Source organism: Mandrillus leucophaeus, unplaced genomic scaffold (genome assembly GCF_000951045.1).
Source record: "Mandrillus leucophaeus isolate KB7577 unplaced genomic scaffold, Mleu.le_1.0 Scaffold773, whole genome shotgun sequence".
NCBI lineage: Eukaryota > Metazoa > Chordata > Mammalia > Primates > Cercopithecidae > Mandrillus > Mandrillus leucophaeus.
The window spans coordinates 921,784-940,395 of record NW_012108397.1 but is presented as its reverse complement, the minus strand read 5'-3'; the positions used below and the strand labels follow the sequence as shown (position 1 = coordinate 940,395).

Below are 18,612 nucleotides of genomic sequence, written 5' to 3'. Positions count from 1 at the left end.
GCTAAGGCAAACGCAATCCGGGGCCAAGGCTGCTGCGTTGGGCTCGGTGCCTCCTAATTTCTGCAGATTCTAAGGCCAAAAAATAAAACCTCTGCAAGTCCGCGTAGCTTCGAGGACTCCTGGGACATTTTACTAAAATAAAGAGTTATCGAGTTTAAAAAGCAGTGACGCCGTTATGACACACACTGAAAGTTGCATAACTGTGGCCTTGAGGGCCACTGACTTGTTTGGACTGAGTGATGGTCACAGTTTCACGACACAGCAACAGACACCACACACAGGCACACGTATGTCAGCAAGCACGTGGGAAGCTGTGGCCGAACCGGGCCGGTGGCGTGGGCCTGACCACGGCCTGTCCGGGTCCCCATGCTTCCTCAGGGGGTGGGCATGACAGGCAGGTCGCTGGTGACAAGGCGGTGGACATCACTTGGGGAAGGATGGCAGGAGAGGGCTGGACAGGGCCCCGCTGCCCACCGCCTGGCGCATGCAAACACACTTAAAGCACTTCTCGGACGCTTCTCAGAGAATCAAGATGAAGCGCTCGTTTCCTTCCCCAGGAAGGCGCCAAGTCTTCCTCCCACCCCACTCTCTCCAGAGCCCCCTGGGACCCTCAGGCTGTTCTGTGTGGGTGCTAAGGAGCGGTGTCTCCGACCCCCAGAGCCTTCCCTGCCCAGGATCCCACGGCATGCCCGGCAGGGGGTGGGCGTGTGAGGTAGATTGGCACAGCTGCCCCCACACCCTGCCTGGCTGGGCCCCAGACATCTGGGGGTCTCCAAGTCAGCATGGGATGCTGGGGGCCTAGGTCCCTTCACCAGAACAGAAGCTCCCCACCCCCTCTCCCATTTCAGTAGATGGAAGAGGCAGAGGCGGAGGAAAAGCCCCTGGGGAGCGGTCCCCTCGTGCCTCCAATAAGCCCCTTGGGTCCCACTCTGTGGGGGCAGCCCTGATTCTATCTCTTCTGCTGTCTCCCAGTCTGGGAAGGGGCTGGCCGGGGGCCCCAGGGGCGGTGCGGCCTGCTGGAGGAGAGCAGGGGTTCCCAGGCCGGGGGAACGGGGATGGTGGAGGGCAGGCACATGGGGCCGGGAGGGACCCAGGGCCAGGAGCTGGGCCAGGGGCAGTGCTGGAGCAGGTAGCGGGGCAGTCAGGGGTGCAAGACAGCCCAGGGATTGCCAGGGAGGGCCGGGCCAGGCAGGGAGCCGGTGTCGCGGCCTCGCAAAGAGCAGAAGGGAGAGGGGAGGGGCCGGGCCATCTCCGTGAGACCCCTGAACTTGCTCCATTCACAGACATTTTTAGATTTTTAGTAGTGGTCCCATCAGACAGAGGCAAGGATTCAGGCTCAGCCTCCCATACGCCACCCTCGCCCACCGCGCTGGGGCCAGAGCAGGGCGGTCGGTGCAGCCCCCGCTACTTAAACGTGGACTGCAGCTCCTTGAAGGCCGCTTTCCGCTGCTTCATCTCCTCCGCCTGCTTCTTCCGTTCCTCCTGCTCCGCCTTGATCTCCTCCTCGAAGCGGCTGGACACGTTGATGGCCTGGACCTGTGGGGGCATGAGGGTGAGGGGTCAGGGCTAGATGGTATATGTTGGGGGGGTCTCCATGCTACAGCTGCTTTTCCTTTTTTAATTTTTTTGAGACGGAGTCTCGCTTTGTCGCCCAGGCTGGAGTGCAACGGCGTAACCTCGGCTCACTGCAACCTCCACCTTCCAGGTTCAAGTGATTCTCCTGCCTCAGCCTCTTGAGTAGCTGGGTTTATAGGCGCACTCCACCATGCCCGGCTAATTTTTGTATTTTTAGTAGAGATGGGGTTTCACCATGTTGGCCATCTGGCTGGTCTTGAACTCCTGACCTCAGGTGATCCACCCACCTCAGCCTCCCAAAGTGCTGGGATTACAGGCGTGCGCCACTGTGCCCAGACTTATGGCTGCTTTTCCTGGGGCTTCTGCTGAGTCCTACCCAGCAACACAAACAGCTTGACCGCACCAGCTCTGGCCCTGGGCCAGGCGCTTCATTCTCCTTCCTCAGCCTCAGTTTCCTCACTAGAACCTGGCACCCAATAACTCTGATCTTATGGAGTTGTCGAGAGGATTGAAAGAGAGAATGTATATTCTGTGGCTGCTGCAGAGCAAGGGTGCTCGAAGGGCGTCACTTAAGCCGCTGCCATCCTGATCCTCTGCTTCCTGTCCGGGGAGCCCAGTGGCCCACCCAGTGCCACTGATGAACCCTGAAAAGTTCCACCGATGCTCGGAAGCCCAGAGGGAGGTGGGAGGCAGTCTCTGGAAGGAATGTCCTTGGCTTAGCAAGGAAAGAGAGAAACAAGGCGGGAGAGCTGGAGCCCTGGGTGGGCAGGACCCAGGAGCCACCAAACCACAGGTGTCCCTTCCATCTGAGAACTTGCTGAAAGGGGAGGGTATTGTGCATGCAGGTGGTCTCTGAGCCCCCAGGCTTCCTCCCAGGTTGGAGCTGGTAGGGCAGGTGTCTGCCGGGGACCCTGGAGAACCAGTGCTGTGTTCTCCTGGGCCCTTCCCTCCTAAGGCCCAGTCCTCTGGGTTAGCCGCTCAGTGTGCCAGGACCGGGGCACCTCAAGGTAGTCCCTGTCCCATTTTGAAGAGTACATGTCCTTCACCCATCCTCTGGTGGCTGCCAAGGATCTCAGCCAGGAGTGGGAGGGGACAGAAGACAGAGCGTGTGGGCCTGGCCCAGCCTGGCGGGGAGTCAGCTCCCATCTCTGCAGCCTCAGCAGGGATGGGAAGGGGACGTATTAACTTCGGGCCGACCTAGGGTCCCCTCGTCCTGGAGCGTGGGTCAGGGCACCCCTCGGGCTCCTCACCTTGGCCTCAAAGAAGCTCTTGGCTCCCTTGACACCCTCACTGGAGACGTCGATCTCGGAGAGGCGGGCCAGCACGCACAGCCCGCTGTCCTCCTGAAGCTCCCCGGCCGCTGCCTTGCGGAAGATCAGGAGGAACTGCAGTGGGAAGAGAGACGCGCGCGGTGTCAGGAAGGGAGGGAGGGAGGGAGGGGAGCCGGAGTCCCTGGCCACACCCAGGCCCCAGCCTCAGGCCTCCCCTGCAGAGAAGGACTCAGGGGCAGTGAGCTGGGTCTTGCCCCTTGGTGCTCCTGTGCTCCCCCTCACTGGGCCTCTGCCCATCTGTACGATGGATGGTGACTCATGTACCCACCCAGGATGCTGGGCTTCTGCAGCCCTGCCCCGCCCACGCCAGCTCCCGACGACACGGCCTCAGCCTACCTCTTACCTCTGTCTCCCACTGTTCCCCTGTGAACCTACTCTGTGTTCCATGTATTGAGTCCTGAAGGTGTCATGACAGATAAGGGAGCCTCCCAGACAGTAAAACACATGCCCAAAGTCTCAGCGCCTAAAAGTATCGGAGGGATTCGAACCCTGCTCTCTAACTTCTAAGCTGTTACCCTGCACTGCCCACACCTCCCTCCCAGCCACTCACACTCCGTCACCTGCCCCTGCCACCTCTCTCCTTCCCTGCATCCTTCATGCTTCCTGCCAGACCTTCTGGGCCCCACTTGGGCCTCGAGTCCCCACACCTAACCCTGTGCTGCCTGGGGTCCAGTATCATTGCTGTCTGGCTTGGAGCCTCCATTTCCTTCCCTGAGAAACAGGCTTGCCCCAGCTCCTGTCTCGGAGTGAGATCCTGGACATGAAGTCGCCCAGTGCTGTGGCCCTCTTCCTCGGCGTCACAGCCCTGATTTCCCTCTGTGGTGTCTCCCCCTCTACACTTCCAGGAAGGAACCTTCCAGCACAGGGCCTTTCTCTACCCCAGAGCCTGCACAGGGTCAAGTATACAGAAATCGCTCAACACAAGCTCCCTGTGTGAAGGAAGGCATGTCCCTCTCTCCTCTTCCTCCCTGAAAGGACCTCACAACCCTCTCTGGTGCCCGCTCTAACAGGCCCTCTGAAGCCTCACTCGGCCAAGCAGCAGCTGCTCAGAGCTGCTGTTCAATAGCGATGCCGTTCATTCATTGACAGAGGGTGGGGGTTGGTCTCTCCCGGGCCACCAGGTCCTCAGGTGAAGCCCCTGGTCGGGCTTACCTCCCGGAAGCTCAGCTTGCTGTCAAAGTCCTCATCCACCTCCTTGATCATGTTTTTCAGGCCCAGGTGGGTCTGAGGGGCCCCAAGTTTCTCCATCATGAGCTTTAGCTCCATCAGGTCGATGAAGCCGTCCCGCCCGGCATCATACCTAGAGGTGCAAAAAGAAGGACATCTTGGCATTGGCTCACTCAGAGAGGCTGCAGGCTTGAGTGCAAGGAGCCTGGGGGACCAGAGGGCATCTCCCACCAAACATATCATCCCGTCACTGCCGGAAGGGACCTCAGTCCAGGCAGAGGACCCATATGTGGCTCAGCTCCTGCTTGGTTACCTCTGATGACAGGGAACTCACGACAGGGCCTGGCAGCCTCCTGCACGTAGAATAGCACTAACTTCTGGACAAGCCTGAGGCACAAGGAAGCTGAAATGACAGCTTCCGTGTGCTGACTGTGATGGCCCAGACGGTGAGAAGGAATTCTCTTTTTTTTTTTTTTTTTGAGACAGAGTCTTGTCGTTTTCCAGGCTGGAGAGTGGTGGCTCAATCTCGGCTCATTGCAATCTCCAACTCCCCAGTTCAAGCGATTCTCCTGCCTCAGCCTCTCGAGTAGCTGGGACTACAGGCATGCACCACCACACAGCTAACTTTTGTATTTTTAGCAGATTCAGGGTTTCACTATGCTGGCCGGGCTGGTCTTGAACTCCTGACTTCAAGTGATCCACCCACCATGGCCTCCCACAGTACTGGGATGACAGGAGTAAGCCACCCTGCCCAGCCGAGAAGGAATTCTCAATACCATGGCAGGATGGATCAGGCTCTGAGCTGAGCACTCAGCACGTCCATGACCAGCGGGCTTACTGGAATCTCCATGGGCACTTGGGGGACATCTGACCCCCACCCTAGGTGGTAGAACCTTGCAGGCAAGGGCATGGTTTCTCAACCTCAGACCTTAAACAATCTGGACAGAATAAATCCTTGCCGTAGGGGCTGTCCTGTGCATTGTGGGAGGTTTCTAGTAGCATTCCCTCCTGAGTTGTGACAGCGAAAAACGTCTCCCAGACATTGTCAAATGTCCCCAGGGGAGAAAAAGCATTCCCTGTTGAGAAGCACTGGAATGGGGGATGTGGCGTGGGTGTGGAAGGTGCCCTCTTTCCATGTGATAAATGACTCTTCTTACTCAGCACCCTCTGTACTGGGGGGTCTATTTCATGCCCCCCCCTCCCCCACAAGCTTACCCTCGGTACTGGGAAGGAGGTTAAAAAGCACACAGTAGGTGCTCAAAAATGTGTAATGAAGAAATAAGACATGAATAAATGAAGGGGTATCTAAGGCAGGGTCTCTGCCTTTGTCGAGGGCACAGAGCAGGAGGGGGACAGGGGGCAGGGCCAGGTGGCAGGAGGCGGCCTGGGTGTGTTCAGGGAAGTGTGGCGCAGTGCCTGCAGGGAGTGGCGGAGAGGCCGGGCGGTGGGGAAGCCGGGAACAAGCATCGGGCGATAGAGATGCCTCCCCTCTGCCCTGCACACTCAGGTTCTCTTTTTTCTACCGTCACAACCTGGCAGAGACAGGGATGGGGTTGGAGGCAAGTCCCTCTTGACCGGCTTCTGTGTAGTACGAGTCTAGGTGGCCTCTCTGCCTGTTCCCTGGCTGGGAAGGCACCACTGGTTCCCGGAGCACACAGCCTGGTGAAAGAGGGCCAGGTGCTGTTTGCCCAGCTGGGCTCTCTTACCAACCAAACACCTGCCCTACTGGTCTCTGGGAACAGCATGGGAGGAAGACAAGATGGGGGCTGGGGAGAGTGATCCTTGAGTTGGTAAAATGGGCTTTTCTTTTTTTCTTTTTCTTTCTTTTTTTTTGAGACAGGTGTTGCTCTGTTGCCCAGGCTAGAATGCAGTGGGACGATCATAGCTTACTGCAGCCTCTACCTCCTGGTCTCAAGCGATCCTCCCACCTCAGCCTTCCAAGTAGCTGGGACTGTAGGTGCATGCTACCATGCCTGGCCAATTTGTGTAATATTTTTGTAGAGATGCGGTGTCAGTATGTTGTTCAGGCTAGTCTCGAACTCCTGGACTCAAGCAATCCTCCTACTCAGCCTCCTGGAGTGCTGGGATGATCGTGCATCATCTTTGCCCAGTCAAAATGTTTTTTTCCACACCTAAAGAAGCCTTATGCAGTCCCCAAGGCCTTGAGCTGGCTGGGTGACAGTGCTGGTGACAGCAGCGCAACACAGGGGCCTGTGTCCCAGAACCCTATGTCCTGGGCGCTTGAGCTTTTGCATGAAGATGTCTCATTTGTGCACCTTCTTCCCAGCTCCCTTCGCCTTCTCTAGTTAGGTGTACTTTAAACACCTAATAGCAACCAGGTACTGAAATCTGTCTTTATGCAGGGAACTGCTTACTTTACTTAATCCTCCTAATAACTTTAGTTTACAACCAAGGCTCAGAGAGGTTAAGTGACCCACCCACAGTCACACAGCAGTAAGGAGGAAGCTGGGCTTCCAGACTACGTCCACTGGACTCATAAACTTGCACATTTGCTCTGTACCCAGCCCCTCCCCTGTGTGTCCTGGGGCCGCTGCAGAGCACAGACGGCTGCCTGGAGCACGAGGGGAGCATTTGTGCGAGGGGTATAAATAGTTCACCAGCCAGTGAGTCAGTGGTTGGAAGTGACACAGCACAGAAAAGATGGGTCTTGGGAGCCCTGGAGGGAACACAGGGTCCTGGGGCCTTCTGTCCCACTGATGGGTGAGGACTGGGGTGGAGGTGGATGGGCCAGCGGCCCCTGTGGGCAGTGGCCACCTCTGTGGCAGTAGAAGGTGGGGGACTCAGAGGGTCAGGCAGGCCAAAGCTGCTGCAGTCCAGCCTCTACCTGGAACTGGAGGGGCTCTGGGGGACACAGCGGAGGCCCTTCCTGTCATCTCTGGACTTTGTTTGCTGCCTGGTGGAGGGCTGGGCAGGTGCCACATGACCGCAGCACTGTGCAGGGGCACCTGGTGAGGGACTCAGTCTTTCCGGAGCCAAGTCACGAGGACTCCCCTCCTCAGTGCCCTCCACGAAAGCAAAGCCCCTGACACTTTCTGACCTCGGGCTCCCATGAAGGTCAGCGATGACAATCGGGCTCTGGAGTCAAATTGCCTGGGCTCCTCAGCCACAAAATGCAGCATCTCTTAAGCTGGGGTGCATGTGCCCCCCAGGGGACATCTGGCAATGTCTACAGATGTTTTTGGTTGTCATACCTGGGGCGGGGGGGTGCCTGTGGCATCTGGGGGGTGGAGGCCAGGGAAGCTCCATAGCGCACAGGGTGGCCCCACCACAAAGAATGACCTGGCCGGCCGGGCGCGGTGGCTAACGCCTGTGATCCCAGCACTTTGGGAGGCTGAGGCGGGCAGATTATGCAGTCAGGAGATCAAGACCATCCGGGCCAACATGGTGAAACCCCGTCTCTATTAAAAATACACAAATTAGCTGGGCATGGTGGCAGGCGCCTGTAATCCCTGCTACTTGGGAGGCTGAGGCAGGAGAATCATTTAAACACCAGAGCGGAGGTTGCAGTGAGCTGAGATTGTGCCACTGCACTCCAGCCTGGGTGACAAAGTGAGACTCTGCCTTAAAAAAAAAAAAAAGGAATGACCTGGCCCCAAGTGCCAGTGGTGCTGAGGCTGAGAACCCTGCTGCAAGGGGGCCTCTCTCATGGGCCACTGTGAGGAATGACTGAGCCCAACCCTGTCAAGCACTCAGCACAGCTCCTAGCACACAGAGCTAGCTGCATAAATGGCAGTTGCCGCCACTAAAACAAGATTGAATCACCTTCACTAACCTCCTGATGGGGCAGCACTTTCTCTTTACAACCCCTGTGCTCAGCAATCCTCCAGGTCCGGATTAGGTCAGGAGGGCTGTTATTGGTGGGGCCACCAGCCCCCTAACCAGCAGGTCAGGGGTTCACGTCCCAGCCCCTGGGTCCCACGTGCCTCTCCCTGAGCCCCAGTTTTATTTATTGCTCAAGTGCATGGGTTTCTTCTGCAGCCAGGGGCAGCTCAGTTTCAGAGGAAGTGCAGATAAAGTGTCCAAACTTGGATGGAAACGTGGGCTGTGGATCCCTCTGTCTTTGGCAGCTCCCAGGCCTGGCTGGGCCGCAGCTCAAACCACGATTTGAACGGCCGCCTCTATCAATCAAGGGCCAATCAATTACTGGGGCTGGGCTCCATCCAGGGCAGGCTCGGGCCCCCAGGGGGACAATATAGGGGCTGGCTGTGGTGCCAAAGAGTCCATCACCAAGAGGAGGTGACGGGGGCTGCGAGAGGCCAGGTGCTGGGGTGGGAGGTGAAGCCCCCAGAGGTAGCCGTGGAGGAGGTCATTCCCAAGAGACTCCTGGAGAGTGGCCATCTGCCCGGTGCCCTGGGCTCTGATGTGGTCTAGTGCAGGGGATCAGCCAGGTTCCAGGATCAACCTGATTGAAGATGGCCTTGAGGGTTTGTGGTTACATCACTGTGCTGAGACTGACCTGGGTCCAAACCCCACCTCTGCCACCTGCTGGCAGAATAACCCTGGTCAAGTCACCTAACCCCACAGATCTCAGTTTCCTCATCTACATCATGGAGATCAAAGAACTCATCTCAGGATGGAGGCAAGGATTAAAAGAGACGATACAGGCAGACTTGTAGCACAGAGCCTGGTCCACAGGAAGCACTTTATACATGCCTAGTATGATACTAAAACCCAGTTATTATTATTCCTAACATCCACCTTTAAGATTATTAAAGAGTAAATGAGGCTGGACGCGGTGGCTCATGCCTATAATGCCAGCACTTTGGGAGGCTGAGGTGGGAGGATCACTAGAGCCCAGGAGTTTGAGACCAGCTTGGGCAAGATAGGCAGACCACATCTCTATAAAAAAAAATAAAGGGCCGGGCATGGTGGCTCACGCCTGTAATCCCAGCACTTTGGGAGGCTGAGGCAGGCAGATCACGAGGTCAGGAGTTCAAAGCCAGCTTGACCAACATGGGAAAACCCTGTCTGTACTGAAAATATAAAAATGAGCCAGGCATGGTGGCGTGCACCTGTAATTCCAGCTACTCGGGAAGCTGAGGCACGAGAATTGCTTGAACCCAGGAGGTAGAGGTTGCAGTGAGCTGAGATTGTGCCACTGCACTCCAGCCGACGTGACAAAGTGAGACACTGTCTCAAATAAATAAAAAATAAATAAATAGCTGGGCATGGTAGTGTATGCCTCTGGTCTCAGCTACTAGGTAGGCTGTGGTGGGAGGATCACTTTAGCCCTGGAGGTTGAGGCTGCGGTGAGCCCTGATCGAGCCACTGCTCTTTAGCCTGGGCAACAGAGTGAGACCTTGTTTTAAAAAAAACAAACAAAAAAGAGAAAATGAAAACGAGATTACAGATATAAAATGCCTGGCTCACAGCGCGTCCTTAAAACCTGTTAATTTTATCATCATCATAATAGTAGTTGTTACGTTGAGAAGTTTGTGTGTGTCACATATACACATCATATACTTCACACATACAATATAAAAAGGGTGATGATATTAGAAATAATGTTAAAAAATACACTGGCCTCTGCCACAGGCTCCAGTCTTGATTGGTGGTACAGGGCTGGGAGGCAGGGCTTGTGGTGGCTTGGCCTGGGGGCAGGGGTGGATATGACGACCCAGGGGATCCCTCCAGCATGAGCCCTCCTCTGAATGCCTCACCTCTCCCCTACTAGGCCTGACGCAAAGCCCCAGCATGTCTGGGAGGTAGGAAGACAGACGGCCGCTGGACAGAGCCCTTGAACAGGGAGAGAGGAGACTCAGGGAGCGAGGAACCTTCCCTTGGTGTTGGAGGGAACACTCTCACGGTGCCGGTGTGTGTGTGCCGGGGGTGGGGCACAACTGGCAGCACAGGAGAGAACGAGGTTCCACGATGGCTGGAAACAGGCATCTCCTGGGCTAGGGGGCCTCTCACCCACCAGCCCTTCTCCCTGAGCTGGAACTGAGGTTGCAGGTGGCTTAGAGCATCCAGAAAAAGAGAGGTCAGCCCGCAAGATCCACCCAGACAGCCTGGTCTACCCATTTTCCATTACGTAGGGAAACTGGGGCCCAGAGTGGGCAGTGACCGGCCCAGGGTCACACAGCCAGCAGACTGCAGGATTCCAACAGCTGGAAGCTCTTCTCCTCCCTGGCCCCCTCTCTTTTTCCTGGTCCCATGGAGGGTCCCACATTCTCAAGCTTGAAGGGCCAGCAGAGGCTGGACTGAGAGCCCAGCGTGGTGCCTGTTTGGGAAGGCCAATGCCATTCGGCAGGACTGGCAGAAAGCACCCAGCCTGGGAACTCAGCACTTTTCTCCAGCACCGGAGGGAGGCTGTGGGGCCTGGCACTGTGCCTGCATTCCTATCTGCCTCCCCCTGAATTGTTCTTGCCAGGAAGGGCTCAGCAGCTAGCTGCGCCCTGGATGCTAGGAACGAAATCCCCACCCATCCCCCTCTTGAAAGCGGAGCAACGGGTTACCCCCCAGGACAACCCTTCCCCTTTGGGGTGAGCATGGTCCCCAGCTGGTTGCTTCCCTGCCCCTGCCTCTCTCCCAGTTCTGATAACTAGGGGGTCACAGGGGTAGGCAGTGGAGGCGTCAACCATGCATAATGCAGACGTCCCAGCCTTGCGCACAGGCGAGCCACACGTCATAACCTATCATCATTCCTCGCTGCTCTGCTGGGCGCTTGCTATGTGCCAGGCGCGATGCCAGGTGTTTCGCATCAGATTCTCACAAGAAGTCCATGAAGCGGCATGAACATTCCTATTTGACCCACAAGGAGATGAGGCTCAGAGGGGAAGCCACTTGGCTCAGGTCATAGGTGACAAGGGTGTTGATGGGCTCTGAACCAGGCCTGATCAAACACATGCACTCTTAACGACTATGCTATGCCCTGATGCCGATGGGTACACAGCAGTGAACTTCAGGGTTGGAAGGGATATTGGAGGCCATCTTATTCAGTCCTTCCTGAAAATCAGATTCCTGATGTAGTTCTTCGTTTAGTGCCTTGAATACCTCTGAGGGCAGGAAGCTCATTGCTTGTCTAAGGGGGCCCATCTTAGCTTTGGAACTATTAGAAAGTTGCTCGTCGGCCAGGTGCAGTGGCTCATGCCTGTAATCTCAGCACTTTGGGGGCTGAGGTGGGCGGATCACTTGAGGCCAGGAGTTCGAGACCAGCCTGACCAACATGGTGAAACTCTGTCTCTACTAAGAATACAAGAATTAGCTGGGTGTGGTAGTGCAGGCCTGTAATCCCAACTACTAGGGAGGCTGAGGCAGGAGAATCGCTTGAACCCGGGAAGTGGAGGCTGGAGGGAGCCAAGATTATGCCACTGTACTGTAGCTTGGGTGACAGAGCAAGACTCTGTCTCAAAAAAAAAAAAAAGAAAGAAAGAAAGTTGCTCCTCATGTAGGTCCCCTGAGCTGCACTGCACATTCTGATGGCAGAAGGAAGCAGAGTCATCGCAGCCACTGCACTTGGGAAGGTGGGAGAACAGGGGACCCCAACTCTGTCTCTCCTGACTCCCATCCCAGGCTTTGCTGATGGCCCCTCTGGGCATGCGGGTCCCAGGAAGACAGACAACTGGACAGGGTGGGTGTTGGGTATGGGCTCAGGAGTCCTCAGGCACCCCTGGCTTCCCCAGTTCCTGCACGTCCCCACCCCCAGACCGCCTGACTCATATGGGGAAAGCCCAGCGCTCGCCACTTCCTCTAGTCCTATCTGGGAATCTCACACTTGATCTGTTGCCCTGGGTCAGCTAAGCGGGGTATGGGGTAGGGAGAAAGAGAGAGAGAGAGACGGAGAGATAGATAGATAGAGAGCACACAAGTGTGGCACTCGGGGCTCCCCCATGGAGGATAAAGAGGGAGACACCACGAAATTTGCTGGGGGCGCTGTCAGGGCTCAAGGGTATCCTAACCTGGAGTTCAACATCTCACCGCACCTGCGGCACTGCCAACCGCCCCCTTTCACTTCTTGCTCTTCATAATCATTATTGTTATGATAGTGATTATAAAGAATATTTATTGAATGCCTAATATTAATATAACCCAGTGTTTATAATGTAACTTAATCTTTACTCCATTCATCTTACCCTCTTACAGCTCAGACAGACAAAGTCACCTGCCTAAGGATAACCTTAAGTCAACCTCAGGAAGCAGTGGGGAGACGGCTGTGCGGAGGCCTGAGCTGAGGCTTAGCGCTTCTTAAACGTCAGTGGGCACACCTGGTGAAGCTGGTTACAGTGCAGATTATGGGCCGGGCGTGGTGGCTCATGCCTGTAATCCCTGCACTTTGGGAGGATGAAGTGGGAGGGTGGCTTGGAGCCAGGAGTTTGAGACCAGTCTGAGCAACATAATGAAACCCCCATCTCTGCAAAAATAAAAAAAATTAGCCAGATGTGGTGGCGTGTGCCTAGAGTCCCAGCTACTCAGGAGGCTGAGGTGGGAGGATCACTTAAGCCCATGAAGTTGAGGCTGCAGTGAGCTATGATTGTATCACTGCATTCCATCTGGGTGACAGAGCAAGACCCTGTCTCAAAAAAAACACAGATTACAGTCTGGCACATCTGGGGTGGAACCTGCGCGTCTGCATTTCTAACATACTCCAGGGCGGTGTTGATGCTGGTGTTTGGGCAACTGTAAGGGTTCAGAGGACTTGGGAACCAGGGGAGGCCCAGGTTCAAATTCTGCTTCTGCCCCTCACTAGCTGTGTGACTTTGGACAAGTCACGTAACCCTTCTGAAAGCCTAGTCTCCTTAACTGTGAAATGGGGGAGGACAATGTTGCACGATAAGAAAGGACCAAATGGGAGGCAAAGCGCCTGGTTTGAAGCATCTGATGGCTCAGGACTCCCCAGATGGCCCGGCTCCCGTCTGGCCACACCTTTCTGGCACTGACCCCTGCTTCTCTGCTGTCCTTGAAAAGCGGAAGTCAGCCAAGGAGAAGGCTGCCCAGCAGTCAGGGGAACTCAGCTGCTCCAGGGTGTGCGGACCTTCCCTGCAGAGGCTGCCAAGTGACTGTCTCTGCTGGCGGGGCTGGCCTTGTAGAAAGGACCCCCGACATCCCCTGAGGCAGCAAGGCCTGCTGTCCTAGAGCCTAGACTCTTGCAGTGGAAGCCAGTCCAAGCCACCCAGGCCTTGGACCCAGGGGCCGTGGAGGACAGCAAGGAGGCCGAAGAAGAGAAGGCAGGAAGGGTGGACCAAAGAGGAACCAAAAGTCCTGGGTTGGGGGTGGGGGGGAAGGAGAGGTGACTCAGACACTGATGCAGAGGGGAAGTGGGAGGAACGGAGTAAGGGCCAAGGCCGGGAAATCCTCCCTCCCCAGGGGTGCAGGGCATTCTCCCCACCCACTGACCCTAAGCTGCAGGTGAAGGACCCCACCTCTCCACCTCTCTAAGGCTCTGGGAGGCTCCCCCAAGCCCCAGCCACAAACACAGCTTCACTTGGCCTCCAGCGGCTCCTTGCAGGAGGATCCGGTTCTAATCCTGTCACTGTCAGTTCATATAATCTTAGACAAGTGACAATTGCCTTGAGCCTCAGTCTCCTCATCTGTCAAATGGGGATAGAAATGATAGTACCAGGCTGGGAGCGGTGGCTGACATCTGTAATCCCAGCACTTTGGGAGGCTGAGGCAGGCAGATCACTTGAGGTCAGGAGTTCGAGACCAGCCTGACCAACACGGTGAAACCCCATCTCTACTCAAAAATACAAAAACTAGCCAGGTGTGGTGGTGTGTGCCTGTAGTCCCAGTTGCTTAGAGGCTGAAGCAGGAGAATCACTTGAACCCAGGAGGCGGAGGCTGCAGTGAGCCAAGATCACGCCACGGTACTTCAGCCTTGGTGGCAGAGTGAGACTCCATCTCAAAAAAAAAAAAAAAACAAAGACAGTACCAATCTCATTGTGCTGGTGTAAGAATTCAATTCCGTTCTCTAAATAATATACATAGGCTCCTCCAGGAATGGCTAGAACTAGTGGCTCTGTTTAACAAGGAGGGGGCACAGAGGCAGGGGCTGGCTGCAAAGAGAACATCAGCATGGTGTGATGCGTGAGAGCTTTTGGTCCTCATAGCAGAAATAAAGAAGGAAACCTTCCATTGATAGCCCTGTGGGTGCATCCTCTCTACCCCTAAATCTCTACACGTTTGTTCTATATAAGACTGTAAGCCTCCTGAGGGCAGGAACTTGATTCATTTAATTCTCTGGATCTTGTAGCACAAAAACTTAATAACATATCTGTTGGAAGAATGATCACATGCGTGAACCTTGCATTTTTTAAAAACATCATCTATCATGCAAACAGCCCAGACACCATGATAGGCTCTTAACAAAGACCCAGAGCTTTTTTATACCTAATCCTCAGAACTTTACCAGGTAGGTTCTTAAGCCCCCGGGGAAACCGAGGCTCAGAGAATCTGAGTTGTCTGCCTGGAGCAACCCAGCTGGGTGGTGGCAGACGGGAATCCCTGTTGTGCACCCTCCAGAGCTGTTGTTTGCTCTCCCCTTTTTTGTGCCACCTGCCTTTCCTGTAACTAGGTGATAATGAATTCATTTCTCTCTTTTTGTTATTTATCAAAGCCATATGTAGCTGTCAATCAGAGTGGCTGTTCAGCAGGAGAGAAGGAGGGCTCTAACCTTGGGTCCTGTCACTAGGGCCCAAAGCAAAGGGTTGTCAACAACCTGGCAGGCCGGAAGCTCCACTGGTGGTTAAGTGGAGGCAGCCAGTGGGTGTTGTGGAGCTGGCTCTGAGCCAGCCGCAATGACCAATGCCAGGGCCCTGTGAGGGGGCCCAGGAGAGGGTGTATGCTGAGCTGGGGATGGCGGTGACAGTCATTTAGTAACGACTTGCTCTGTGCCAAGCACTGGGTTAATCACCGTACCCAATCCTGTGAGGTGGGCCCCTGTCCTCCCTGTTCCTGGGTCCTCACCAGAAGCTCAGAAGGGCTCCAGGGCCCACAGCTGGATTCAAACCCAGGGCTGCAGACTCCAGAGGCCCTGCCGACTGTGTCCAGGAAGGGCTCCTGGGAGAGGTGTGTCCCTGGAGGTGGAGGGTGGAGAGGAGGGTGGGATGCTTCCAGAGCTTGTGCAGGGAAGAGTTGGCCAGAAGGAAAGGAAAGCCTACCTCTCTGATGCAAGGTATCCTGAGATGAAGTCGCTGGGGACGAGGGTGGGGACAGGGCCTGCAAGGCTGGGCTAGGCAGGAGACAGGGATCTAGGGCATCGTCCTCAGATTCCACAGCAGGTTCAGAATTACACGGCTGCATACCTTTCCGGCAGGTCTCGACTTACAAAACCCTCCAGAGCACCCCCTAGGCTGTTGTCAGCACCCCCGAGGCTCTCCAGGGCCATTCTATTTGCCTGTCTGACAGGAGGGTTCCAGAGCCAGCCCTGGAGGAGCAAAGAGAGGGACGCAGCAGCTGGGAGATCAGAGGTGCTGGACATAGCCTGAGGCCGCACGGGGAGGGGGACGGGGAGTCCTGGCTGCCGGGGCCAGGGAGACGCAGGGCCTCCTCGTGCCTGGCACTAGGCCAGAACTCTAAATGTCTCATGTCCTCTGAGCCCCACCCTGAGACACTGGGACCACTCTCCTCACCATACAAGGTTTCAGCCTCACTGAAACCTCTCTGTAACCACGAGCAAGTCACCGCCACACCTTTCTGGGTCTTGGTTCCCTCTTCTGTAAAACGGGGGGAGGGGCTGGAGTCAACCCTCTAGGTCTCTCTCAGGGGGAAGCTGAATGACTCTAGGTGTGACACCAGTGATGGCTGAGAGTCTACCTTCCCCCTGTCCCCTCTCTTCCCCATCGATCTCCAGCCTCGGGAAGCACCTGCTGAATCAACATAGATGGGTGGACCAGAAGGCCCTGGAAGGCAGTTCCAACATCCAGAAGCACTCAGGACCCCTCAGACATACGCAGGTCAGGGCTGAAGGACCTTTGGGGGTCATCAGGGATAGCCTGCCCCTTTTACAGGTGGGTAAGACTGAGGCCCAGGGAGGACATGCAGACTAGGACGGAGGCCCAGCTTCCTTGCTCCTGGCCCCCAAGGAAAGGCCAGCTCCCATTCTCCTGCTGACCTCATGGTCTCCTGCCTTCTGCTCTGGTGACTGGCTTCCCAGGAGGGCAGGCTCCCCTCCTCCCTGCCCTCTGCTCTCCCCAGAGCCCTGGCTCTGATGCCCTGGCTCTGATCCGGGGACCCTGCTTGGACCCAGGAGGCTGCAGCCCCACTCGGACAGCGGAAGCAGAACAGGGGTTTTGTCTTCCACGAGAGTCCGTCTGTTGGCGGCGGGGTTGGGCTCGGTTGGCACAGTGAAGCCTTGTTTCCTTGAATACACAATCTGCAGCTTTCCACCCTCACCCGGGCCCTGACGGGCGGCACTTGCTTCCCTCGAGGTTCAGCTTCCTGGCCCCTGCCTGCCCCATCAGCCCTCCCAAAAACCTGGCAAGCAGTGCTGGTGCCAAGAGGTAGCTTGGAGGGGTCCAGGTGCCCTCAGTCTCCCTCAGAGTACCTCTCATCAAACTAGAAACGGCCTATGTAAAAAAAAAAGTGAGTTTGCTGTGCAGATGAAGCTTGCAGACTGTTCCCTCAGCCGCATGCCACTTCCAACCATACTGCAGCCTCCCAAGTCCCGCTCATCTGAAGTGTCTGGGTTCTCCCACAACAGCTCCACCTTTGTTTTGGTGGCCAGTGGGCAGGGAAGCTATGGAAGCCCAGGAGAAGGCAGGCTCTGGGGAAAGCAGAGAGACTGTGGCTGGAGGTGGGGACATGAGTGGACAGTCCGCCAGGAACATAGAAGCAGGTGTTGGAGGTTTTCCAACATGAAAGCAGATGTCTGTGATGGGAAACCCAGAAGGAGAAGAACCCAGGATTTGGAGTCACAGACCTGGGTTTGAATCCAGGCTCTATCATTTTCTAGCTGTGTGGTCTTGGCAAGTTATTTAAGACTCCTTGTCTGCACAAAGGTGCCGAAGAGCTCTGTGTCACGGGGCTGTTTCAAGGACCTGGTGAGTGCCTCAGCACTATCAGCACAGGGATCTCTGTGGTGTCTGAATCAGCTCTGCACTCCCCGATGGGGGCAGTGACAGACACGGATCCATACCCACCCCTGCATCTGCCCGCCCCGGCAGTGTTCAAGCTACTCTTTCAGGAAGCCTGGAAATCCTGCTCTCCCAATCTCGCCAGTCTTCGGCTGGGAAGAAACTTTAGAAGAACTCCATCCAAATATCCTGGAGTCGAGGAGGTGGCGCCCTGGGATTTTCTCAGAGGTTCAGAGGGGCCGGGGGTCAAGGACTTGATGTTCCCCCAGAAGGACCTTGGGAAAGTATGGGACTCCTCAGTCACCCCCAACTGGGAACCAGAAATCCTTCCCCCTGCCTTGGGGCCAAATGCAGAAGCTGCTGCAAGCTGTCCTGAGCAGGGGAGAGCCTTTCTCAAACTGCGGTTGCAAAACGCCCCTTCCTGGGCTTCCGGCTTGATGTCTGGGCACTGACAGCTGCATATGGTGAGGTCTGCCCCCACCTCCTGCCCAGCCAAGGGGCAGCCGGCCTTGCTGCATTGCTCCCTCGGCCTTGGGCTGCCTGTGCCGGGTGGGCTAGACCTCCTGGCTCACCCCCAAGACTCAGCCTCAAGCCAATTCTATCCCCTTCCAGAACCACTCCCGACCAGCACCCAGATCGTGGAACAGAGGCTGTTCCCTCTCCAGGAGCCAGGGGCAGGGGGACAGGGAACAGGAGGTGGGGACAGGTACCAAAGGGAGGGGCACTGGCACCTTCCCCACCCCCTGGGCACACACATGGTTGGGAGAGTGGCTGTGCATCTTAGACCCCACAGAGTGGGACCCAGGGATGGGCCGGAGGGAGCTGGGCCCTCTCTCTCTAGCCCCTCCACAGAGACGTTAAGACTGTTTTTGTGGGGGGATGGGGGGATGAGTCCACAGGCCTGGGGGTGCCCATCTACCCTGGTGAGGGCACAGCACGTGGAATCTGATGGAATAAATCTGATGGAATGGGGGTAACAGGGCAAGTCACATAGGAAGGGGCCCCTTTTGACTAGGGTGGGTGTGGGACATTGGGGGTTCCTGTGGGGAGGGAAGGGGATATATGGAGTGGGGAGGAGAGATGGGGGCCTTGTGACAGAAGCAGGTGAGCAGTGACTGCAAGCTGCTGGGTGCAGGGGGGTGGGGCGGGCAGGAGGAGGAGGGAGGCCTTCCAAGCCCAGAGGGGACTCGGCCCACAGGGACGACTGGAGTGAGGTTTACACGCCTGCAGAGGGGGAACAGGGGCCGAGGGGTCCCTTCCTAGGGAGACCACTTGTGAGTGAAGGATTTGGGTCCTTTTTAATGAGTGGGTGGAGATGGGAAGGGCAAGTCTTCGCCCCCAGTTTGCTGGTAGATGCTAAATAACTGGAGAGGAAGTTGGGGGAATCCCTGCCCAGAACCCACCTTGAGGGAGACGTGAGATCAGGAGAGGAAATGAAAAGGCCTTAAGGAAAGGAATGTGGTTGGCATGTGGTGTCCGGGGTCACTGGGGTGGGTGTCTTTGGCCAG

At 56.2% G+C, this 18,612-nt stretch overlaps 1 protein-coding gene across 1 annotated transcript; it reads right to left on the bottom strand.

Moving 5' to 3' along the window:
* Positions 1–48: 48 nt before the first annotated feature.
* Positions 49–4,200, bottom strand: EFHD2 (EF-hand domain family, member D2). Its single transcript, XM_011966790.1, has 3 exons — positions 4,059–4,200; positions 2,826–2,960; positions 49–1,536 (listed from the first exon to the last, which is right to left on the bottom strand). Exons 1-3 carry the CDS (start codon positions 4,170–4,172, stop codon positions 1,405–1,407), a joined length of 381 nt encoding a protein of 126 aa, XP_011822180.1. The 5' UTR covers positions 4,173–4,200; the 3' UTR covers positions 49–1,404.
* Positions 4,201–18,612: the final 14,412 nt, after the last annotated feature.

What these genes read in the sequence shown, in the direction of transcription:
- EFHD2 (XM_011966790.1), bottom strand. Translation starts at nt 4,172, where the DNA reads ATGGAGCTAAAGCTCATGATGGAGAAACTTGGGGCCCCTCAGACCCAC. An exon ending in GCAAGCTGAGCTTCCGGGAG is followed by an intron (nt 2,961 to 4,058) that starts GTAAGCCCGACC and finishes TTCCCACTGCAG; the next exon opens with TTCCTCCTGATCTTCCGCAA. An exon ending in AGAGCTTCTTTGAGGCCAAG is followed by an intron (nt 1,537 to 2,825) that starts GTGAGGAGCCCG and finishes ATGCCCCCACAG; the next exon opens with GTCCAGGCCATCAACGTGTC.